This window comes from Lepidochelys kempii, chromosome 11 (genome assembly GCF_965140285.1).
Source record: "Lepidochelys kempii isolate rLepKem1 chromosome 11, rLepKem1.hap1, whole genome shotgun sequence".
Taxonomy (NCBI): Eukaryota; Metazoa; Chordata; order Testudines; family Cheloniidae; genus Lepidochelys; species Lepidochelys kempii.
The window spans coordinates 70,091,247-70,117,546 of NC_136390.1; the positions used below are offsets into that span (position 1 = coordinate 70,091,247).

The 26,300-nt window shown below is 42.7% G+C and overlaps 1 protein-coding gene across 3 annotated transcripts; it reads right to left on the bottom strand.

The window, feature by feature from the left end:
- Positions 1-1,068: 1,068 nt before the first annotated feature.
- Positions 1,069-23,367, bottom strand: COPS8 (COP9 signalosome subunit 8). 3 transcript variants are annotated; one of them, XM_073306774.2, is made up of 9 exons: positions 23,195-23,248; positions 22,239-22,426; positions 20,836-20,906; positions 18,662-18,710; positions 16,068-16,200; positions 9,327-9,434; positions 7,672-7,734; positions 4,811-4,852; positions 1,069-2,745 (listed from the first exon to the last, which is right to left on the bottom strand). In XM_073306774.2, coding segments are annotated over exons 3-9 (477 nt in total). In that variant the 5' UTR covers positions 20,838-20,906; positions 22,239-22,426; positions 23,195-23,248; the 3' UTR covers positions 1,069-2,665. The 3 variants fall into 3 exon arrangements, with proteins under 3 accessions (XP_073162875.1, XP_073162874.1, XP_073162876.1); XM_073306773.2 differs by lacking the exon at positions 22,239-22,426 and having other exon boundaries at positions 23,195-23,367; XM_073306775.2 differs by lacking the exons at positions 22,239-22,426; positions 23,195-23,248 and adding an exon at positions 22,459-22,965.
- Positions 23,368-26,300: the final 2,933 nt, after the last annotated feature.

A 26,300-nucleotide genomic window follows, 5' to 3' on the forward strand; every position in this document is an offset into this window, starting at 1 on the left:
GTAAGGTGCTGGAGAAAGTCATTGTTACCATCAAATCCAAGGTGGTATTTGCTAGTCAGGCCAGAAACCCAGTCAGATCTGATGGTATATATCTTTGCCCAGATGGATTCAAGGTATATAGGTATCTTTGTCTCTAATACATCCTCTACAGATCCTTTCCATGTTCCATACTCTTCCTCCACTCTCAGGTTATTCTTAGTTCAGACATAACTGGAGACAGTAATACCCTTGGCTGAAGAAGGGAAATTGGAGAAAATATTTTCTCTGAAGAACCAAAAGGCATTTTAGGTGATAGCAAAAGAGGAGAAATTCTAAATTCCTCTACATGATCTCTGCTTTCTGGAGAAATACATATCCGAGTCTGTTGTGGTACATCATATTCTTGTTCCTTTACTGTAAATTGATCCTCTCTGGCCAAACAGAGGCTGGATCCAATCTATGAACCTGTGCCTTGACTACTATCTTCTGCAGTGCCACACTGCTACCAGCCTCCGGTGCCATAGTACCTTCTTGTTTCACCGGTGCCTCAAGCCTCGTTTTTTGGAATTGGCTCACCTGGATCCAAGAGCATTGGAAACATCTTTTGAAAACGTGTTTCTTCTTCAGTTCCACCCAATTAACTATATTACTACCCCTAATTAAGCTAACACTTAACTAAGATCTAAATTAGCCAGCTAATCACGGATCTGGAAGGATTCCTGAGCTCCACACAAATCTGTTTAGCTGGTCGTGGTTAGACAGAACTGAGATAGCTGGAGAACCACACCCCGTTTATACCATTGCCTGAAACACTCGATGTTCACTGAAGGGTGGGGCAAAGGAGATGAGTGAGTGCTCCAACAGCTACTGCTATCTAGAATTCTACCATTCAAGACTTCACCAGTCAGAGCATCCCATGAGTGGGAATATGCACAGGGCACTTTATGCTATGTATAAATCTTCATTAAATAACCGCATAAGCATAATGTACAATATTAACCTTCATACAGCTTTACCATTCAAACTGATCAGCTAGCCATCAGATTTGAACATTTACTCTTTGAAGGAAATGAAATCAGGTACACAAGCTTAGTGTAAACATGTTTTAATATCACTGAAATTATATTTGCATCAATATTTATAGAGATCCAAGACTTGGAAGGGCTTCAAATAAATAATCTTTTGAACGTAAATGGTTACATGTAAAAGGGGGTCTAAAAGCAACAGCGCACAATTTAGAACCCCTTTCCCTCGGACCCAAAACAAAAGAATGTACAGTAGGTAGCACACACTGGGAGAATGTCACTACAGATAACAGGAACCTGCCATCTTCAAGTGACAAGCCACTGAATACGTTGACAACCAAATGAAAGGAGAGAGGAAGGTAAAGGCATGCACTGCCCTTTAAAGCACCACTATGTGCCCCGATTCCATTTTTTTAAACATTAGGATCAGGCAAGGGAATGTAAGTTGTTTCCTTTCCAATTCTGAAGTTCATTTTGAATTCAAGGATTCATACAGCAGTACGGGACGTATGCTACTCGAACTGATGGTGCAGCATACTCCAGCCCATCCTCCATAGATTTCTTTTATTCAAAGGCATCTAATTTTTAAATTCTTTTCCAATGAAAAGAGCAGTCCAGAAAGGTAAAAAGGCAGGCAAAAAACTCCTTCCGGTGAAGCCATCACCAGCCTATGACACAAGTAGATCCAGGCTTTAGAGTAGTATTGAGAATCACGGCATAACTTTCTAACAAGTTACAGGGCAAAATATTGGTCTGAGTGCCCCAAGAGTGGCTGCTTTTAAAAGTTAAGCCTTCCAAAACCAAATGCTTTTTCAGAGCAAGTGAAGTGAACATTTGCCTCCCCCAACTCCCACAGCAACTTTCTGAAATGTATTCTCTAGGTGCCCAGGTATATTAAAAATATCAGTCTGCGGTAAAAAAAAAAAAAAAAAAAAATAAGTACACCAGCCTACAAATAGCTTTCATAGAGCACTCAAAACTAACCCTAGGGGAAATAAGACAACTCAAAAATAGGTAAGCAATGATGGATACAAGAGTAACCAGTTATAAAAATCTCACCATAAATGGAAGGAATCTTGCAGGAAAGTACAGTAATAGTTACTGTAACTTAATGTAACTTATAGTTCACAACCAAATATTTATTGTACTTTGCAAGGCTTCCCCTTTACAGATGCAGGTAGAATAACTTTCCCCTCTTTATACTTAATCCATTTGTGACTGATTTTCCTGGTAAGTATTCCACTGCCAGCAATGGAAGCATCAAAGCCACAAGTACAAAGGACTTAATGATTATGTTTATCTCCTTTGCTGATGGAAACTCTTCTTTCCTTCTGCTTGCTGCTTTGCAATAGACTATATCAGTACAGTTGGAGAGATATGTCTTTTCCCACTGAGAGTCATAAGAGAATAAAACTTAACATGTAATACTGTTGTGTACCTAATGGATAAATATTATTGGAGTTAAGGACTATTTCAACTACTAACTTTGCTTTGGCAAAACACATATAGGAACAAAATATATACTATATATATTTTATCAACATATTCCAGTAGTGGGAGGCTGCAACATTCAACAAACAGGATAAAAAGTAAGTTTTAGATAGTAGAACTGCCAGTACACAGAATTTCCGGGTTCTGTCTTGAACACAGGATTGGGGTCATTAATTTTCAAGAAAAGCCACATAGTCAGTCAATCTGGCCAACTGTTGTTCATTAGGAATTGGTGGAACTGTAGCAGGTTCTATAAAGAACACAAACACACACAGCATTAATAAAATTAAGGAGGCAAACCAAAGCCCAACATCACCCATCCCAGCAACCTTGACATTAAAGAAAAATGCATACTAAATTCCTCAGATTGTTTCCTCATCAGCCCGAGAGTGACTCACACTCCTACTCGCGATCTCCTCATATATTCTTTGTTGTGTTGTGGAGAAGGAATTGCTTATTTGGCCCATAACACACCACAACTGCAACAAAAGTTACGAATAGCTAGGATACATCTATCACTACTTCTAGACCTCTTCATTCCTCAAGAGCTATTGGCATACACTGAAGGACTGCCAAGTTTCCAGCACATCATGTCTGTTTGCGAACTCTGGAAATGACTCCTGCAGCATCTTCACCTACAGTAAAGTTCCTATAGGTCTGCTTGCATTCTGCCTTCCTCTAGAACAGGGGTGGCCAAACTTACTAACCCTCTCAGCCACATACAATAATCTTCAGAAGTTCGAGAGCCAGGCGTGCCAGCTAGGGCGTGGGGCTTCAGCCCTCCAGGGTGCACCAGCTGGGACTTCAGCTGAAGGCTTGAGACCCGTCTTCCCATAGGGCAGAAGCCCCTAGGCCCCACCACCCTGATGCAGGGCAGAAGCCCTGAGCAACCCCCAATCCCAGTCTGGTAGGTGGAGAAGGGAGTAAGGGAGGCGGGGCTCTGTGAGCCACAAACTGTAAAGTGCCGCCTCTGGCTTGTGAGCTGCGGTTTGGCCACCTCTGCTCTAGAAGCAGCAATAATGAGCATGTCTGCTGAGCTTTGTCTCTAAGGTAAAGTGAGACATACCTAATCAAGGCAGGGTGGAAAAAGCACTGGATGGCTGGCAAGAGAAGGCAGCCATAGTACATGTACCAACTCTACAAGAATGCGGAGTTATCTAGTGGTAAGGGTGAAGTGCAGGTTAGAGAGGAGGATAACTGAAAATGGAAGGGAAAATTAAGAGAAACAGAGAATGAAATTTAGGGGTAAGAGAAAAGGAGAGTAGAATGAGAATAAACTGAAGGGACCGTCAAGAATAGAGGCAAGAGATAATTAGGAGGAGAAATGAAAAACAGTGTGAAGAAAGGAAAACAACACAAGGAGTCAAAACTGAGGAAAGGGAAGGAAGAGAAACAATGTGTTATATTGAAGTGATTCCTCCTGTAAGGTCTTCTCTGAGGGAAAGTACACTGGGGAGATATTCACCTAGCCTTTGTATAAAAAAAATGAATCCTCAACCCCAAATATGCAAAGCACCCCACTTCCAGATGGGGAAAAACAGAAGGCTATTGCTTTTTGAAAGCATGTTTTTTTAAATGAGAGACTTCACACTGGCTTGGAAAGACAAACCTCCACTAAATGTAAGTTCACTTGGAATCTATAATACATGTATCAAACCATCAAATCAGATGTATTCTGAATATACTCAGTTGTATCATATGGAGAACAGAGTTTTAGGTGCCAGCATCACCAATGAAAATTGTACAGTTTAATCCATTATGAAGCCTTCAGTTTAATTAAAAAAAATAAAATGAGGAGGAAGAAGCTGGAAGAGTCACTTCAAATTTTTTGTCTAAAGGAAAGTTTAAGATAATACATTCTTTGCATCATACAGAGGCTATAAAGCCATTTAAACACTTGGGACTTGCCTACTTGAGAGGTAACTCTCCTTATGACAATCACAACTGAGATGCTTGAGCTGGATCCTTCTCAATTTAAGAGAGGGGACTGGCAGTTCTCAGAGGGTGTTTCTATTCTGGAACCAGTTCTCTACTTGGTCTGAACTAGCCTGGGTTTTACTGGTTCCTGGGCATGCTACAGTGCTCACCCTCACTCAGACGTCTGTGGGAGAGAAAAGCTGAGGAGGGGGTTAATTTTGCCTGGTCAGTGAGTGATTTGCTGGAGGTTGTGTTTCATTTGACATTGCTGGGAAGGTGATGCTGAGTTAGCTACTTGTTTTGTTTACGTATGTAAAGGGCACATAAGAGTTTCATAAAGGCAAATTGTGTATTTATCTATATTACACTTTTTAAAATAAATCAAAATGAGCAAATACCTGGTAAAGGAATAAATCTGTTAAAGGAAGCTTCCAGTGCCCCTAAAGGAAAAATGCAATGGAAATGTTAAGGGACCCATTCTGCTAAAAATACAGTTCTAATGTAAAAAGAAAAGGAGTACTTGTGGCACCTTAGAGACTAACAAATTTGAGCATAAGCTTTCGTGAGCTACAGCTCACTTCATTGGATGTGATGAAGTGCGCTGTAGCTCACGAAAGCTTATGCTCAAATAAATTTGTTAGTCTCTAAGGTGCCACAAGTCCTCCTTTTCTTTTTGCGAATACAGACTAACACGGCTGCTACTCTGAAACCTGTCATTATGCAAAGTTCTAATGTACTAAGCCAAAATTGTCTAAAACTCTATAATCCATAGGGCTGGTCTTCACTATGGTGAGATCGATGCAGCAGGAAGCGGGACCTGCTAAATTGATGGCAGAGCACGCTCCGGTCAACCTGGTACTCCAGCTCTCTGAGAAGAGTAAGGGAAGTCGACCAGAGAGCGTCTCCTGTCAAAGCAGCACAGTGAAGACACCGGGATAAGTCGACCTAAGCTACGTCGATCCCAGCTGTTATTCATGTAGTTGGAGTAGCGTAACTCAGGTCAGCTTACCCCCGTAGTGAAGACAAGCCCTTAGAAACAAACCTATTACTATTTTCTTTCATGGAAATTTTTATTGTATAGTATAATATCGGTCCATTTAAACTCCTAAGCATAGTGAATGACAGACTGAAAATGACGACTGGCCTCCTGCCGATTTCATTTGTCTCACAATGGAAGTTCAGCCCCACGCAGCACTTTTAGTTATATGCACTAGTTAGCACAGTGTGGGTTGCAAACTGTTTTGCTGTAAACATCATCATATCACAGGGGGAAAAAATGGAGGATACGCCTGTTCAGCTGAGTCAGGTGGTGTGTGTTCAAACCTCAGGTCAGTCAATACACCCAGGACTGTAAGTGAATTTCACCACCTTGTCTGGAACACATTAAATCATTATTTTTTGTTCGGGTGAGCAGGATTTTAATTGTTCAGGAGCCCAAGACAGTAGGACTTTTTCCTAGCTCGTTAAATGTAACAGTACATTTTAGGAGCAAGATATATTCTGGCCGATCTAATCACCTCTCTTCCTTGTTTTTATGGTGCTGTTTAAAACTAGTATTTAAGAAGTTTAGAACAGCACTCTCTGCTCTTTGCAAAATTTTACTCAAGTTTTTACATAAATAGAAATTAATTAGCATTACTTTTGTTAAAGACAAGCATTTCCCAGTGTGCTGTTTGCAAAAACTTGCTTTATCTTTTCAATACCGTATCACAATTACGATTTAAAAAAAGTAGTGGAGTGTATAATCTTGTCTCAAAACACAGACACATAAATACATGATCATGCTGAACTACACCGTACCACTGTCTGCCTCCTTACACATTTGAAGGATCTGCACAAAGTGTTTGCTTTCTTTTTTACACCCAGCACTGTTCATACTGAACATAGAATCTACTTTGTGTAAAATGAAGTAAGTATTAACTTTTGGTTAACAGCAACATTTTGTCAGGAACCAGTCCCGTCCCATTGAGTTTAATGTTAATGGGATTTGGATATTAGCAATGGCATGCCATTTATTCACAATATCTTTTGGAAGAGAGACCCCAGTTGCAGGCAGGTTTGCTAGGCTGCAGCCAGGAAGGGAGATGCTGGGATGGGTCTTTCCTAGCTACAGCCCTGCAAACGTTCCTGCAGCCTGTGCTCAGTACATCCCAGTGCTTCCTTCTGGGGCTGCAGCCCTGCAAACCTGCCTGTGCACCTGGACCGCACAGGAGGGGGAGATGCTGCAGGCTATGGGGAGGCTATGTGCAGAGCAGTAGCTAAAACTTGGATACTAGAGCTGCACAGTACCTCATCCTGTGCTCTCAGCATTGTACCCTGCCTGGGGGCTGCACCCAAGGAAGGAAGGGTTTCAGAGTAGCAGCCGTTAGTCTGTATTCGCAAAAAGAAAAGGAGTACTTGTGGCACCTTAGAGACTAACCAATTTATTTGAGCATATTCCAAGCTGACACCAACTTTCATGTCCTCCTTCAGCATTTCGAACCATCCTTTTCCAGGTCTTCCTTGTCATCTTTGTCCCACAATTACTAGCTCTTGCCCTCCCTGTCCAATGTAACCCACATCATCCCACAGGACTCGGCCATCTAAGTCGATACTCCCTCAGCTTTTTCATAATGGAGACTTTCTGCCTCCCAGCTTGTACCATTTCATTACGTAACGTACCAGCTCTGGTCTTACCCAAGTGTTCCCCTGATCATTCTCATTTCAGCAGCATGAAGCAGAAGTAGTTCTCTCGCCCTTATTGGCCAGAATTCCGACCCATACACCGTGGCTGGCCTAATCATGATCTTACACACTTTGCTCTGTAGTTTACTTGGCATACTCTTATTGCAGAGAATTCCCATCAACTCTCTTCATTTATACCAAACACTATTCAAGTCACATTCTCTGAATGGCTCAACATTGAACCGAGGTACTTCAACTGTCGCACATACTAACTAATTTTACTGGCTTCTTGTTGTCCCTCTCAATTAAGTACTGCACGTGTTCCATCTTTTGTTGGCTGATCTGTATACCATTTTCTTACAATGCAGCCCTAGGTCTCTTTCCAGTTAGTATTTATCTTTACGGAACAGCATAATGTCATTGGCAAAAAATAAGCTCTGTGAAGCCGCTCCCCTAATCTCCTGTGTCAAGATGCCCTTGCTATACAAAACAAACTCAAATTATATTAGGCATAATTTTAATTACACTAAAGGATACAATACTAGAAATATCAAGCCAGATCCAAAATGCATCATGGAATAACAGCTCCACCTACCTGGCTTTTTAGGCATTACCATACGAGTTGTTGAGTCTGCTTGCCATCCTTGTTCTAACACACCTGAAAATGCATTTTAAAAATTCATAAGAACGAAACAATTACTATTATTACAATTTATTATATGTATTACCATAGCACCTATGAGCCTCAGCCATGGACCAGCACCCCATTTGCTAGGCGCTGTATAAACACAACACAGACATGGTCCCTCCCCTGAAGAGCTTACAATCTAAACAGACAATACAGAGACAGTGTGAGGGAAAGGGTAGGAACACGGGAACAAAGTGATGACAGCAAATGTCATGTTAGATCCACTTTTTGGGGGGGTTGGGGAGGGGGAAGATGCTAGGTTTATTTAGGCGATGATCAGCTAAAGGGAAACAGGTAGGCAGGTTGAAGGGAAAGGGGTGAGGGAGAAATGATATCCTGTGTGTTTGACTCCAGTATCAAATAATCCAAAGTTCCCACTCACTGGAAAATGTCTGAATACACTTTTACTCTGCAATCCAACTTTTTAAAGATTTATTTCTCAGAAGAGCTTATGACAAGATGCACTGCTGGAGACATTTAGTTGTACAAATGCATGACCTTTGTAGAAGTGATAGTATCCTGAGACTTATTCAGTCAGGCCTGATGCAAAGCTTTACTTTCATTTCTTGTCCTGCAGCGTGGGCTTCTCGCACTCTTACGAAAAATGGAATTCCTCCGCTATTTCAAAGGAGGAAGGTTTATTGTGGATCCTAACCTAGTAAATGGTGGTAATTGGAGAACTCAAATACATTTCCCATCCTAAAAATTAAGGAATTTGCTTTTACTGTTTCCCTTCTCAGTAATCATCTGCTTTCATAATAATCTCAACCTTACGTATATTTTTGGATCCTCCCCCCACTTTATTTTGCTTTACCCCTCTACTCCCCATCCCTTTGCCTTAAAAGGAGTTACAAGAGCAGCAGCGGCAGAAGTGGGACCTCATTGAGCAGAGAACTGAGCAGGGTGAAACCTACTCCACATGATGTACTTCACATGTTACAGATATTCCTAGATTATTAAAATGGAAATTTTTTTGAAATGTTATTTAATGTATACGTTTATGTTTTAATTTTACTTTATTTTAATCTGACAAGATGAGTGAAATACAGACTAGGAAATGTCACTATGGTTTCTAACCAGTATCACTTTCCGATTCTCTGGTACAAGCAGTTGTTGGCAATATTCACATTGTAACACTGCTTTGAAATATTTAAATTCCAAGAACAGATTTACATTAATGGAAATCCTATTACTTAGGTTTTGTAAAGGTTTTCTTTTACAGACAAGACTTCAGACCCAAGCTGTCGAACAGCACTCCATTAAAAATCAGGAACGTACAAGAATCCATTATTAAAATTTCATAAAGGTCAACTTTATCTCCAGTTTTCCTTCAATTTATTTGAAACATTTTCACCAAAATCTGTTAGGCCTACAATGATGAATTTTCTAAATACAGAGGGCCCTCTGACCTTTTCTTGACTTGGTGTAAGGAAGGGAAAGTGTTCTTAAACCCCTTTTATTTTATAATGGGATTCTTTAGTTGGTCAATTTAATTCTGGTCTCAGCCTCAAAACAAAATTGTCTGTTCAAAGATAATCTAGAAAGTAAAACAGTAAGCTTACCTTTCACAGCTTCTTCTACAGGAAGTCCAACAAAGGCTGAAAAATCATCTGCAATTATTGAGGTATATGCCTGAGAAACCAGTCCAAAAGCTCGTCTCCTAGTTGCATCTATTAAGGGGAACACATTTTTAAAAGATACAATTGTCTCAGTCTTCAAAACACACAGCAAGTCTGAAAATGCTTTGTGTTTCCTCACATAACAGTGGAGAGCCACATTTCTGCAAATCTTGTGCTTAATACTAATAGTTTATATTTACACAGTATGTTCCATTGAGTGCAAGCTTAAAAGAGGCTTTGTAAATATTAGTGGAGCTTCAACACACCTGAGGCAAGCAGTAAGTATCATGACTTACAGATAGAGACATTGAGGCAAAGAGATTAAAAGAACTTGCCCAAGTCTGTGGTAGAGCTAGGAACAGAACCTAGATCACCTAACTCCCAACCCTGTGCCTTAACAGTTAACATTTAAGCACAAAGGGCATGAGGTACAGTCTAGTCACTTTGCTCTTGAACCCAGGACTAGGCTCATTCAGAATGACAGGATCTGGATAACATGTTCTGAAAATCATCTTAGTATTTTAAAACATTTTGGTGCAACTCCAGAAAGTGCTAAAATGCTTCCAATTTTACTGTAAGTAAAACTGAAATGTTCATAGCTAATTAGCTATACAATTTTATTTCTGCAAAATTCTAAAAAGTCAATTACTAATTTCAGTTTAAATATAATTATTCAATAATTAAAAATAAATAATAAATGTTTAAATAAATGACAGATTCATGTCTTAAATGATGCTTTAATCCCAATATGGCTCCAAAGTAACACTACATCAAATTGTTTCCTTATTAGCCCAAAGAATGAACTGGAATTCATGTTTTGAGAGGGGATAGTGAAATAGCCGGCAAAAAAATATTTTCACAGACTCTAGTGCCCTCTTGCAGTGAAAAGCTATTAGTACATTAGTGTTAAACAAGATGTTACCACTCAGAAACATCTGCACTAAGTGTCTTTAATTTTCAAAAAAGAAAAAGTAGAATCTTTGCCGATAACTGCTTACGTTAGGCAAACTCCAAATAAGATTCCTTAGAATCCTGCTAGCTGCAAGACTAATTTTAAAGGGACATTGTCAAGCTTGTGGAATCCAATAAGAGGGACTTATTTTGAAAGGTGTGTCATATCAGAAGCTTGATCATCAGCATTCCAGATATGCAATTAAAACTAGACTATAATGTGAAAGCAAAAGAGGCCCATCATTCTATTTATGGTACATCACGGTGTTTATTAGAAGAAATCATTTAAATCTAATGTTGAAACTGATGTGTTCCTGTAAAGGTTTTATATTGGAGCTTCATATTTGAAATCCGTCAGTTAAGATCTCTGAAGGCTATGGGACAATCTTCAAGGTTGATTTTTATTCTTAACAAGTTGGAAATATCCCTTCAACACAATGTGGTTGTGATACCCTCTGTATAAATTTCAATTATTCAGTTAGATCACGGGTGGCCAACCTGTGGCTCCAGATCCACATGCGACTCTTCAGAAGTCAATGTGCGGCTCCTTGCATAGGCACCAACTCCAGGGCTGGAGCTACAGCCGACAACTTTCCAGTGTGCCTGGGGGGGGGTGTGTGTGCACGCACTCACAGCTCAACCCCTGACTCTGCCACAGGCCCTGCCCCTACTTCACCCCTTCCCCCAAGGCCCCCCCACTCCTTTCTGCCCCCGTCCCTGAGCCTACTATACCCTCGCTCCTCCCCCTCCCCCCAGAGCCTCCTGCATGCCGCAGGAGGCATGGGGAAGGAGGGAGAGGTGCTGATCAGCAGGGCTGCTGGCAGGTGCAGAGGAGCTGATGGGGGGCTGCTGACATATTACTGTGGCTCTTTGGCAATGTACCTAGGTAAATTCTGGTTTCAGAGTAACAGCCGTGTTAGTCTGTATTCGCAAAAAGAAAAGGAGGACTTGTGGCACCTTAGAGACTAACCAATTTATTTGAGCATAAGCTTTTGTGAGCTACAGCTCACTTCATCGGATGCATACTGTGGAAACTGCAGAAGACATTATATACACAGAGACCATGAAACAATACCTCCTCCCACCCCACTGTCCTGCTGGTAATAGCTTATCCAAAGTGACCACTCTCCTTACAATGTGTATGAAAATCAAGGTGGGCCATTTCCAGCACAAATCCAGGTTTTCTCACCCCCCCACCCCCATACACACACAAACTCACTCTCCTGCTGGTAATAGCTCATCCAAACTGACCACTCTCCTTACAATGTGTATGATTATCAAGGTGGGCCATTTCCAGCATAAATCCAAGTTTAACCAGTTATAACATTCATAAACCAGTCGGAGAACACTTCAATCTCTCTGGTCACGCAATTACAGACATGAAGGTCGCTATCTTACAACAAAAAAACTTCAAATCCAGACTCCAGTGAGAAACTGCTGAATTGGAATTCATTTGCAAATTGGATACTATTAATTCAGGCTTAAATAGATACTGGGAGTGTCTAAGTCATTATGCAAGGTAGCCTATTTCCCCTTGTTTTTTCCTACCCCCCCCCCCCCCAGACGTTCTGGTTAAACTTGGATTTATGCTGGAAATGGCCCACCTTGATAATCATACACATTGTAAGGAGAGTGGTCAGTTTGGATGAGCTATTACCAGCAGGAGAGCGAGTTTGTGGGGGGGGGGGGGGGGGGGGGGGGGGGCTGGATTTGTGCTGGAAATGGCCCACCTTGATCATCATGCACATTGTAGGGAGAGTGGTCACTTTGGATGAGCTATTACCAGCAGGAGAGTGAGTTTGTGTGTGGGTTTGTTTTTTTTTGGGGGGGGGGGTGAGAAAACCTGGGTTTGTGCTGGAAATGGCCCACCTTGATTTTCATACACATTGTAAGGAGAGGTTTCAGAGTAACAGCCATGTTAGTCTGTATTCGCAAAAAGAAAAGGAGTACTTGTGGCACCTTAGAGACTAACCAATTTATTAGAGCATAAGCTTTCGTGAGCTACAGCTCACTTCACTTTCACTAACAAGGTCAGCTCCCAGACTGCTGCGCTGGGCATCACAAAATGCGGAAGAGATGGCCAGCCCTCTGTGGAGATAGAGGCGGTTAGGGACTATTTAGAAAAGCTGGACGTGCACAAGTCCATGGGGCCGGACGAGTTGCATCCGAGAGTGCTGAAGGAATTGGCGGCTGTGATTGCAGAGCCACTGGCCATTATCTTTGAAAACTCGTGGCGAACCGGGGAAGTCCCGGATGACTGGAAAAAGGCTAATGTAGTGCCAATCTTTAAAAAAGGGAAGAAGGAAGATCCTGGGAACTACAGGCCAGTCAGCCTCACCTCAGTCCCTGGAAAAATCATGGAGCAGGTCCTCAAAGAATCAATCCTGAAGCACTTGCATGAGAGGAAAGTGATCAGGAACAGCCAGCATGGATTCACCAAGGGAAGGTCATGCCTGACTAATCTAATCGCCTTTTATGATGAGATTACTGGTTCTGTGGATGAAGGGAAAGCAGTGGATGTATTGTTTCTTGACTTTAGCAAAGCTTTTGACACGGTCTCCCATAGTATTCTTGTCAGCAAGTTAAGGAAGTATGGGCTGGATGAATGCACCATAAGGTGGGTAGAAAGCTGGCTAAATTGTCGGGCTCAACGGGTAGCGATCAATGGCTCCATGTCTAGTTGGCAGCCGGTATCAAGTGGAGTGCCCCAGGGGTCGGTCCTGGGGCCGGTTTTATTCAATATCTTCATAAATGATCTGGAGGATGGTGTGGATTGCACTCTCAGCAAATTTGCGGATGATACTAAACTGGGAGGAGTGGTAGATACGCTGGAGGGGAGGGATAGGATACAGAAGGACCTAGACCAATTGGAAGATTGGGCCAAAAGGAATCTGATGAGGTTCAATAAGGATAAGTGCAGGGTCCTGCACTTAGGACGGAAGAACCCAATGCACAGCTACAGACTAGGGACCGAATGGCTAGGCAGCAGTTCTGCGGAAAAGGACCTAGGGGTGACAGTGGACGAGAAGCTGGATATGAGTCAGCAGTGTGCCCTTGTTGCCAAGAAGGCCAATGGCATTTTGGGATGTATAAGTAGGGGCATAGCGAGCAGATCGAGGGACGTGATCGTTCCCCTCTATTCGACATTGGTGAGGCCTCATCTGGAGTACTGTGTCCAGTTTTGGGCCCCACACTTCAAGAAGGATGTGGATAAATTGGAGAGAGTCCAGCGAAGGGCAACAAAAATGATTAGGGGACTGGAACACATGAGTTATGAGGAGAGGCTGAGGGAGCTGGGATTGTTTAGCCTGCAGAAGAGAAGAATGAGGGGGGATTTGATAGCTGCTTTCAACTACCTGAAAGGGGGTTCCAAAGAGGATGGCTCTAGACTGTTCTCAATGGTAGCAGATGACAGAACGAGGAGTAATGGTCTCAAGTTGCAGTGGGGGAGGTTTAGATTGGATATTAGGAAAAACTTTTTCACTAAGAGGGTGGTGAAACACTGGAATGCGTTACCTAGGGAGGTGGTAGAATCTCCTTCCTTAGAGGTTTTTAAGGTCAGGCTTGACAAAGCCCTGGCTGGGATGATTTAACTGGGAATTGGTCCTGCTTTGAGCAGGGGGTTGGACTAGATGACCTTCTGGGGTCCCTTCCAACCCTGATATTCTATGATTCTATGATTCTCATGAAAGCTTATGCTCTAATAAATTGGTTAGTCTCTAAGGTGCCACAAGTACTCCTTTTCTTATTGTAAGGAGAGTGGTCACTTTAGATAAGCTATTACCAGCAGGAGAGTGGGATGGGAGGAGGTATTGTTTCATGGTCTCTGTGTATATAATGTCCTCTGCAGTTTCCACAGTATGCATCCGATGAAGTGAGCTATAGCTCACGAAAGCTTATGCTCAAATAAATTGGTTAGTCTCTAAGGTGCCACAAGTACTCCTTTTCTTTTCAGGTAAATTCTGGCTCCTTTGGCCACCCCCGAGTGAGAGGGATATTCAAGAAGTAATAAGAAAAGGAGTACTTGTGGCATCTTGGAGACTAACACATTTTGAGATTTTTTGAAACAGAAGCACAGATTTTAAAAGGAAATTTTTTTTCCCTTGGGCTGCTGGAAAGCAGGTTTTAAGCTGAAAGCAGTTAAGAGGTTTTTTTGTGTCTGCTTGGGGGCCAGAGCAGAGACAAAACGGAATTGTCTTTTGTGAGCCGGAGTTTTCTCTACCTAAAGGCAGGGTACTTAACCTCCTGCAGGGAAATTCACAGGTCTTCATAGACCTGAAGAAGGTTTTTTTTTTTTTTTTTTAACCTGAGAGCAACTAGAGGGGTTTTCTGTCTATTTGCCTGGAAACAAAGGGTTCTCTCTGTCTATGTGTTGCTTTTGCCGGGACCAGAGCAGGAATGCAGGTCAGAACTCCTGTAAAGGGCTAATAAGCAATCTAGTTAGATATGCGTTAGATTCTGTTTTGTTTAAATGGCTGATAAAATAAGTTGTGCTGAATGGAATGTATATTCCTGTTTTTGTGTCTTTTTGCAACCTAAGGTTTTTCCTAGAGGGAGTCTCTATGTTTTTAATCTAATTACCCTGTAAGGTATTTACCATTCTGATTTTACAGAGGTGATTCATTTACTTTCTTCTATTAAAATTCTTTTTTTAAGAACCGGATTACTTTTTCATTGTTCTTAAGATCCAAGGGTTTGGGTCTGTGTTCACCTATGCAAATTGGTGAGGATTTTTATCAAGCCTTCCCCAGGAAAGGGGATGTAGGGTTTGGGAGGATTTTGGGGGGAAAAACGTCTCCAAGAGGGCTCTTTCCGTTATATATTTGTTAGACACTTGGTAGTGGCAGCAATAAATCCAGGGGCAAAACGTAAAATAGTTGGTACCTTGGGGAAGTTTTAACCTAAGCCGGTAAAAATAAGCTTGGGGGTTTTTCATGCAGGTCTCTAAGGTGCCACAAGTACTCCTTTTCTTTTTGGGAATACAGACTAACACGGCTGCTACTCTGAAACCTGTCAAGAATAGTATATTCCCAAAACAATGAAGCCCACAGACTTATTGAATCTTGAACATTTTGAAGACATTTCTTTCCACAAGTGAGTTATTTATGAAACCAGTAGCTTTTGTACACTCAAAATATTTTATTCATCTGTTTACAGTACTAATTAATATTTCATTTGTAAACAAAATTTGGCCCAGCACTGCAATGAGTTCTACATGAGCAAAGGTTTTACTTGCACAGCACACACTGCAGGATCAGGGCCTAATTTTGTTTTCAAATGAAATTTTAAATCAGTAGTATAAACAGATTGATAGACTATTTTGAGAGTACAAAACATATTGGTTTCATAAATAACTTATATGGGTAAAGAAATTTCTTCAAAATGTTCAAGATTCAGATTTTTCAATATTTACTGCTCTACTTAAACAAAAACAAAAACACCTGGGTATTTGCTCAGTTACTCCAGAAAGCATATTTCTATTTATCAAGAACTGTCAAAGTGCTTGGCTGAATGTCCTTGCGCCAAGGAATACACAATCTAAGCAAAATTGTTCTGACAGCAAATTAGCATACACTAAAAATCCAAGCCAAAATACAACCTCCTAGAACTGCACAGTGAGTCTTGAGCAAGGGTTAATGGTAGCATATAGTCCGATATGGCCAACAAAACAAATTCAAATTAAACTTCTCTGCCCTTAATCTGTGTTTAAAAAATTAACAAGTATTTTTGTACCTCTAAGTGCTTCCATGATTGGCTGAATAGTCTCAGACCACTGATGTGCGCCGATTGTTGTGTAGATTCCTGGAAAGTCTCTCTGCCAAATTCTTTGTCCTACTGACCAAATTCCACCAAGTTCAGAATTTGCCTACAGTGACAAAGCAACCAAGCAATCAAAACAGAACATATGTATTATTCTCTGCCATGACCACTCCACTACTAATTGCATTTTGCTGGAAGTATATTTTTTCCCTCTCTGAATAAGTAGGCATCACAACAACAATTAGAATGAAATACCACAATAATCCTGATATTAAGAGTCAGACAGTATGGTACCACATATGTCACTGATACCGGTATAAGAGTGATGATCCAGTTCAAACAATTCCAATTTTTTTTTTTACACTGACAAAGCAGGTAACGCTTCAAAAGACAAGCACCACACAGTAAAGTGTGTTATTTGCTTATTCCATCTTTCTACACCCCCGTCACCATCCAAAAAATGTGGTGCAGAAGGGAGCAAGAAACACACACATCACAATTATACCACACTTTTTAAAAGTGGACTAATTTTGGATGATTAAGGGTACAAACAGATAAATATGCTAACAAATATAGACAGAAAGCAATCAGGTGGACAAGTTAGAAACCAGCTGTATAAATACAAGAAGCAATTAATAGAGATTCTTCTACGTAGCCAAGAAAGTGGATCTTGCTAACTAGTCTCCAGAGCAACATGTCACTAATAATTACATATTAGAATAGAAATAGGCAGCAGTCTGGGTGATAAGAAGAGGAAAGACCTCCAGCATGAAAGGTGAATCTGATTCTCATTCCTGTTGGACAGGTCAATTCTGTTTCAAACCACAAAAGGGCATGAGGATCATGGAAATCACCTCCCATGAGTTTTGTCAGAGGATGCAAAAGCTGCTGTGACAATTACTGTTAATGAGGAGTTACTAAGTGTGGCAAGTTATGTCGCAAGTGTGATACAAAAAAAGGTTTGACCCAGCAATATTACTGAGACCACTAGTTGACTTTTATTATCAAATGGCTGAGCCTGATTGACCTTTCCTTCACTACTAGGAAATTGGTTTTCAGAGGTATCTAAGGATTTATTACCCAGTCTCAGACCTCAAGGACTTCTTGGCAGAGGACTGCAGTGCTACTTCCTCCCTATTTCCTCATGTAAAGCTTTCTGTCCCCAACTGTCTCTTTAGAAACCCAAATCCTAAAGAAAAATCCTACAAACAGGCAAGCATTTTTGGTATTAGAGACCTGACTTCTCAAAAGGTGGTTCTAATTCAAGCAGGGCATTACAGTAAACCTACACTATGGATTCAGTGTGGCAGCCGTGTTAGTCTGAATCCGCAAAAAGAACAGGAGTGTTTGTGGCACCCTAGAGGTGAACACCTTCTCTGTGTGTGTGTGTATATATATTATATATATATCTCTCTATATCTTACTGTATGTTCCATTCTATGCCTCCGAGGAAGTTGGCTGTCGCCCACGAAAGCTTATGCTCTAATAAATTTGTTAGTCTCTAGGGTGCCACAAGTACTCCTGTTCTTGTTATGGATTCAGTAGTTCAACACAAAGCTTTCAGTATTCACTTGTAATCTGTAAACCCAGCCACTGGAATTCATTAAATCATACTTTGGAATGATGGATTAGTCTGGCTTGTGGCCACATATCTCAGATATCTTGGAGAGTGCCTCATATGGAAGCATTCTATTGTTTCTGGTAGTTAGACATCACTGTAGCTATGAGACGCAAAATGTGGAGTCTGGTTCCTGCTATACCTGCTGGCTCTTTTATTTTCAGTCCTCTATCCATTATACCAAGAGGTGCAAGGAGGAAGAAAAAAAGCTTTCTTCTGAGATGCGTCTTTTAGGATTCTACTGCATTCCAGTGTATCATAGGGAGAATAGTAATTTACACTGAACACTGTAGTGTCTCCTAAAGCCCAAGTGGAGAGTCAGACAGAACCTTCTGAAATTCATGCCAATAAGGGGATACATTCACATGTAAATATAACTATAAATAAGATCCAGTGACGTTATCAGCCTCCTCTTTCCAACAGTGACAGAAGTGTTCCCAGACACCATTTTGACCTTTTGAAAAGTTGGTTGAGGTTGTGAATCAACTGCAGGATGTATCTGCCTGACTTTTGGTATCTGGAAGTACTCAGAATGGGTCCTTTGCCTTCTTTCTGCTGATGGCCATTTTTGTCGTGAGGAACTAGGTTTCCAGCAACAACTATTGCTGATTTGCTGAACTCCAATGTATTTTGAGGAGGTGGCCTGAAAGGCTCATTATTTTGGTAGCAAAAGAGACAGAATAAGAGAGCATTTTGCAGGAGCAGACAGATGCAGATGATACCTATCAGTAAAGGGAACAGGCTGGCATGCCTGGTCAGTGCCATCTGCTGGCAAAGTGGTTGAAGAGCTCAAAACTTTGAACCTGGGCCAGTCATCAACCACATAGCTCCGACTAAAAGTGAAGATTTATTTTAAATGCCACATATTGGAAAAACCCTTATCTCTAAACATGTAGAATAGAGCACAGTACCATCTCCAGTCTTAAACTGTACTGAAGGGAGTACTTACAGATTTAATAGCAGGAGGAATTCTTTTCCAAAGATATCGTGCATTATTCCTAATAAACAAAATAAAGATCAGTTAAAAATATTTTTAACAATTATATTCATCAGATAATTACTGCTAGAAACCTACGAAAAGACAGTGATATTAAAGATGTCTTCTGATGTAAGTGCTACCCATTAAGTGTTCCATTAACAAATGGAACCCATTAACAAATCAAGCATTTAATAGCATCACACACTGATTTATGCTATACACGTCATCTTAATACTTAAAAATCTGCAGTAAAATGGCTTTATATCAAGGGAGATACAAAAATTCAACTATGCAAGTAATTTTGAAATAGATGCAATAAGAGGACATATTGCAAGCCTGTGTTCAGAACGTCGTGACATTGAAGTTTAATGAAAACATTCCCCTGCAATATTGTGAACACAAACAGCAGCACGTGATAACACCAAAGAGAAACTGAAGTCTATGTTCATTATTCAGCCTAGTGAAATGCAAGTAGCAAGAAGTAAATAAGAGGTAAAATGCTCAGCCTAAATAATCCAAGATGCTATTTAGTAATATAGGAAAAGGTTGTTCCTTATCTTTAGAGTGCCCACTTAAAACTGACAAGCCCGTTAACGGGAAAGTTTGTGCCGATCCCTCCTCTCCTATGAGCAGCCAAAATACCAATATCACCATTTAGCCACATAGTAAACACAATGGCTGGATATTTCTTTACTTCCATTGTAAGTAAAGAGAAATATTGCGATTTCTGATATCACTCTGTGGTATCCATGGGTAGATACTGACTTCTTAAAACGCTAAAAACTGCATATGTGACCCATGCTTTCAGAAGCCTGAAAGCAGAATTATTCCTGATAGTTCTTATACACCCTCAAGAACAATGCATATCAATATAGTGACACAGCATATGCACATACTGTAAGGCTGAGAAGCAAAGACTTCTGGATTTTATCTATATTGTGGCTCATTTGAAAAAGCTTACAGGATTTTACAGCAGCAGTAAGAAAGTGTTAAATATGATTGAAATGTAACCAATCTCAATAGGTCCAATCTCAATATGGTCTTTTAAATTTCAGACTACGATTAAGCAATTTACCTGGTGTTTACCAGATTGAGACTTGAATTAGGGAGAGCTGGTTGGCATTACAGACAAGATTAAAAGTAACTGATGATTGTTTTGATGCCCAATCAGAAGAACTAGTTAGAGGTTTTCAGATTCTATGATTGTCTACCAGTTGCAATACAGCTTTGCAGTCTGTGGGGGAATCTCATTTGCTTCAATGGCCTCTAATATTTAGGTAGCCAATAGTGGCCAAAAATGTTTTTTCCATCCAGGGTTGTCTAGAACAGTGCTTCTCAAGCTATCCGATGTGGGGGACCGGCAATTTTTTTTCCCAGTGTGTGCACAGACTGGCAGCTGATGGCTCGTGGACCGGCACCAGTCCACGGACCACCACTTTGAGTAGCGCTGGTCTAGAAGGTTGAGACCTTTTCTTCATTACGTGGACCGTGCCAGTTTCCCACCGTCATCTCCAGAACAGATCACAGTATTCACACTACATTGGGCTACGCTGGAAGACTATTTGGAAGCTTCAGCTAGTGCTGAATACAGTCTCTCCCAGAAGGAGGTAAATTACAAGCTGTGCTTCCTGATCTGCACCAGCTGGCAAAGTAACTGGATTGGGTAATGTCTGCTTGAAAAACTGACACTCTCCTTGCATGAAACCATGGCTATGGTACTTGAGAAGATAAGCCCCCTGGTTTAATTGCAAAGAATATGAAGACAAGATATTTCAGCAGAGATGTGGCCACTGACTCTGGAAAGCTACCAGCCATGAGCCACCAGAGCTGAGTAAGCTGAACACTGTAAGACCCATCTGTTTTCCCAGGCTTTCAAGAAGGGGCAGGTGAGAGAAGAAAAAAAAAACTTTACAGGGAAATAGCATTTATTATTCTTGACAAGCTGGAAAGGAAGAAGAGAATCATAAGATCATTAGTTTATCTGTACATTTGCTGCTGTTTTCACATACTTGTGCCCAGTGCACTGGATAATTAACACACAACAGTTTTTAAACAGTTCTGTCAAGTTTAGGTCAAGTTCTAATTATGATACTGAATTCCTGTACATATTTTAAATTTTTAGGATGACAGTAACAGCTACTTACATGTCATTGTGCAGCAGGTATAGCGCTAGAAGCTGACCATAAACTGGGGGTGTTGCAATTCCTCCAGGGGCCTTAAAAAACAAATCCAACTCACTTAATTGGATTATACATCTTAAACAGTTAAGAAGGGAAATTGAAGTAATTTTTTTACTAAATATCTCTGATTCCAACAGGAGAGAATCCATAATTTAACATTTCACATAAGATTAGCTAGTTTCCACATCAGAGCGCGCGCACATCTGTTCACAGCCAGTTTGGCTTTGTTATAAATTATATAAAAGATTACATCAATATTAAGGTCAAAATTTTAATTCCAACAAGTCAGAAACCTTAATCCTGTTCCCCAGCATGGGTATATTACAATAAGGTCTTTCGTTACATGAGCATCAATTAGAACACTGACATTAGCAGCAGCCACTATACTTCAGGATCCAGACAGTTCCCACCCAAGCCCCATCTCCAGGTGTTCATTCATGACATTCCAAGTCCTTTAGTTTCTAGGCAGAACTTTACTATACTTGGTCTCTGCATGAAAGTTTTGTTTCTTTTTAAACAAAGGCTAAGCAAAATTCCTTTGGCCATTTTGGAGATGAATGTACATTCCCGCCCCCCGATTACCAACTGAGAACAAGAACATAAAAACAGCCATACTGAATCAGACCAAAGGTCCATCTAGCCCAGTAGCCTATCTTCCAACAGTGGCCAATGCCAGGTGCCTCAGAGGGAATGAACAGAACAGGTAAACATCCAGTGATCCATCGCCTGTCACCCATTCCAAGCTTCTGACAAACAGAGGCTCGGGACACCATGCCTACCCATCCTGGCTAATAGCCATTGATGGACTTATCCTCCATGAATTTATCTAGTTCTTTTTTGAACCTTGTTACAGTCTTGGCCTTCACAACATCCTCTGGCAAGGAGTTCCAGAGGCTGACTGTGCATTGTGTGACAAATACTTCCTTTTATTTGTTTTAAACCTGCTGCCTATTAATTTCATTTGGTGACCCCACTTCTTGTGTTATGAAGAGAAAATAACACTTCCTTATTTACTGACTCCACACCAGTCAAGCTTTGCAACTTCAAACTTGACACGTACTATATAAGCAGCATACACTCTGCTGAGTTTGAAAAAAAGAAAAAGGTTTTAAAACAAAGTTACAAATTTGAAAATATAGAACTCATTACACATGAAAATTCTGTTAGACTTTCAGTTGTGCTGTGCATATAAGGACAATGCAGCAAGCACATGTACGCAGATAGTTGCACAGCTACTTGATTTGGTTAAAGGGCTTTAACAAACTCATCTACTGAAATACACTGAGACTGAGAACTAGTTGCAGTGTTCTGCTCAAAGTGCAGGAGGAAAGTGGTATGTCCCTAGATCTGATGCTGGGATAACTTACAGCTGCCTTGAGGTTCCTCTAAAATTTATGCTGGCTTGTAACAGCTCCCAAGAGCTCACTAAGCTCCAGCAACTCCCTGCTCCCAACATCAGGGACCTTGGAGGAGATGCCACAGAGCTTTCTCAAGGTGCAGTAGAACTAAGTTGGCCAGCCTTCTCCAGCGTCCACTGCTGCTATTCAGAAGGTTACTGTGCAGAAGTGAAATTGACAAGATACTCACATGGTTGCAGACAAGCACAAAACAGGTACTGAGTAGGACCCCAAAAAACAGGCGGGGGGGGGGTATATTAGGGGAGACCACTTTGCTGTAGCCAGTGGGCTCTGGGATGTGAGGAAAAAGAAAAGAGAATATTCCTTCTTCTAAGCAGCCAGTTTAGGAGAAAGCTTCAAGTTTATTAGAGGCTTTCTAGCCGAAAGCTACAGAAGATTTCTCCTCTAAGGGCCCAGGTATTAAACCCTGGGAGGAACTAGTATTGTTCGCAGGATTATGGTAATGGAGAGAAGGCCCAGCTGAGGTAGCGCCTAGGATGATGGGGCACCACTGTGGGTGCGCGCACACGCGCGCGTAGCCAGGGACAGTCGGGGCTCTGACCAGGTCCACGCTAAAGAGGCGAGACAGGGGGCACCGGGAGGGAACGGCAGAGAGGGAACGCGAGTCGCGCGAGGTCCCTCAGCGGGCCGGCGGCAGCCCCCGCTCCCCCGAGTCCCAGCGCGGGCAGAAGCGGGCTGAGCGGCTCCGCGGGAGGCGGCGGCCCCCGGGCTGAGCCGCGAGGGCGCGGGGGGGGGGGGGGTTCAGCAGCAGCAGCGCCGACCTCCTCAGGCGGCCACTGGTCACCGTCACCCCGCCGCGCCCTCTTCCCGCCCCTGCGGCCACCGGTCTCTCGCGGCGGCTCCCGCCCCTGCCCCTGCCCCTGCCCCTGCCCGCGTGCGGCGAGCCCCAGCGCCCGCCCCGCTACCTCCAGCTCCTGGGTCTCGCACTGCTCCAGCAGCTTCTTGAAGCTGAAGGAGGTGTCCGCCATCACCGCCACTGGCATCTTCCCCCGCGGCCCCGGCCCCGAGCCGCCCCGCTCCGCTCGGTGCCCGCAGCGGCCCCTCCGCGCGCGCCACCCACCACTTCCGGGCCCGGCTCGGCGGGCTACGCACTTCCGCCCGCTGCCGCGGGCCGGAGCTGCAGCCGCTCTGTCTCGCCCGTCTCGTATGCACTGGAGGACTCGGGGGACTGCTGGGCGGGGCGCGGTGGGAGGTGTTTGGGGACGTTGCTGTGTGGGAGAGGTGTATTATTGGGGGTTTGCTGTGGGGGAGGGGGGTGTTGCAGGAGGGGGATATTGGGGGGTTGCTGTGGGGGGGGATGTTGCAGGAGGGGGATATTGGGGGGTTGCTGTGGGGGAGGGGGATATTGGGGTTGCTGTGGGGGGAAAGGGATGTTGCAGGAAGGGGATATTGGGGGTTGCTGTGGGGGCTTATTGAGGATTGCTGTGGGGGAGGGGGATATTGGGGGGTTGCTGTGGGGGAGGGGGATGTTGCAGGAGGGGGATATTGGGGGGTTGCTGTGGGGGAGGGGGATGTTGCGGGGGATATTGGAGGTTGCTGTGGGGCTTATTGGGGGGTTGCTGTGGGGGAGGGGGATATTGGGGTTGCTGTGGGGGGAAAGGGATGTTGCAGGAAGGGGATATTGGGGGTTGCTGTGGGGGAATATTGGGTGGTTGCTGTGGGGGGAAGGGGATGTTGCGGGGGGATATTGGGGGTTGCTGTGGGGGGAGGAGGATGTTGAAGGGATTGGGGGAGGCCGGGTGGTGGGGGTACTGTGGGGGAGGGGCAGAAGGGATGTTTTGGTGGAAGGATACAATGCTATACTTAGACAATCCCAGCATTTCACAAACATATTTAACACTAAAGTCTCTAGCACCCAGATCTCCATTTTTCTATACTGAAAAACTCAATATGTAAAGTCGAGATCCTCTCACTAACTGCCTCCCTATCACCCCATAGCTCTATCGGCTAATTCCACCACAGCATGTATATTTTTATTCTGATTTGTTCCTTTATGATTTATAAAGAAAAGGCCTGCATTTTGTTAAGGGTTCCTCCCACCCCCACACGCCGTCTTGTTTGTAATCATGTTGGAAATTCATGTCTTGTCTACCCTGGGACTCTTTCAGCAACAAGAATGAGTGACATTACGACATCTCGAGAGACTGAAAGCTTTATCTTTACACTCCCTTGTATTAAGGGCTTGTGCTAACTCCACAGTCTGCCCCACACAGATAGACCTTACACCGTACATAGTCCTAGTGAAGTCACTGGGGCTCCATCCTGCACAGGAACCTGCCTGGATCAGATTTCTGGATAGGAGAAGATGGTTCATAAGATGCTAGGAACTATATTCCACTGTGTTTCATACTACCACCCTCTGCTGGGAGTATATTCACAGCTCCATTGTGCCAGGCTTACTTGCTCACCTCCTTCCTGTCCTTCCTAATGTCTTGCTTCTTTCAACTACTGTTCACTTCTCTCCTGATCCATTGCCAAGGAAACAAATATAAAATACAATGCACCCAAGTCATAGAATCATAGAATCATAGAATATCAGGGTTGGAAGGGACCTCAGGAGGTCATCTAGTCCAACCCCCTGGTCAAAGCAGGACCAATCCCCAATTAAATCATTCCAGCCAGGGCTTTGTCAAGCCTGACCTTAAAAACTTCTAAGGAAGGAGATTCTACCACCTCCCTAGGTAACGCATTCCAGTGTTTCACCACCCTCCTAGTGAAAAAGTTTTTCCTAATATCCAACCTAAACCTCCCCCACTGCAACTTGAGACCATTACTCCTTGTCCTGTCCTCTTCTACCACTGAGAATAGTCTAGAACCATCCTCTCTGGAACCACCTCTCAGGTAGTTGAAAGCAGCTATCAAATCCCCCCTCATTCTTCTCTTCTGCAGACTAAACAATCCCAGTTCCCTCAGCCTCTCCTCATAACTCATGTGTTCCAGACCCCTAATCATTTTTGTTGCCCTTCGCTGGACTCTCTCCAATTTATCCACATCCTTCTTGTAGTGTGGGGCCCAAAACTGGACACAGTACTCCAGATGAGGCCTCACCAAAGTCACTAACTTTGGGCTTGATACTGAGAGGTACTGTGTTCTGAATTCTCATCAGTTTCCACATGGTATGGCCCTGGGTCCTTAGATCCTGATCCTACCAAGACATAGGCATGTTTGCAAGATTGGAGCTTATGACTGTAACTTTTGCAGGGGTTACACCTAGAATATCAGGGTTGGAAGGGACCTCAGGAGGTCATGTAGTACAACCCCCTGCTCAAAGTAGGACCAATCCCTAATTTTTGCCCCAGATCCCTAAATGGCCCTCTCAAGGATTGAATTTATAACCCTGGGTTTAGCAGGCCAATGCTCAAACCACTGAGCTATCCCTCCCCTCAACGTCCTGTGTCAAAGCACCATGCAGCACTGTAGTGCTGTATAAAGAACAGTAATAGAATATAAAACAATGGAGAGAGGTGATTTATGGCTGCTGCTTTGTCCGTGTCTTTAATATATTATGCATAATACTTTTACATCAGTAGTCTCTATGCAATATGCAATATTAGGAATGAAGAACAGTCGAGGGGGCAATTTTCTTTAGGAGAGCTGTCTGCATTGGAGGGTTATTTGAATTTCTACCCATCAGTTGCTGCATTTGCTTAGTGAGAAAATTAGAACCTACACTGGGATTTCTGCTTAGAATTTTAATTGACTGGCTTCTCCTTCTCATCTTTCCTTCAGGTGGTGGCGCTGTGCTCTGTGTATTACCATCTGTCCCGGCTTGTGTACCACTCCACAGCATTCCTAAATAAATGCTGACCTTGCCTTCATGCTCTGCATCCCCAGCATCCATATTGATCTGGCTTTCTCTTTGTTTTCTTCAGCTCAGTGCACTTGGTGCCACCCCTACAGAAGCTGCTTTGAAATTCAAACATATGGACACAAGTTCTTCTAGTATCTCTTGTTAAATTTCCAGTAATGCACCAGTTTGTCAGGTCAGCTTATCTAGAGCCTGATCTCATT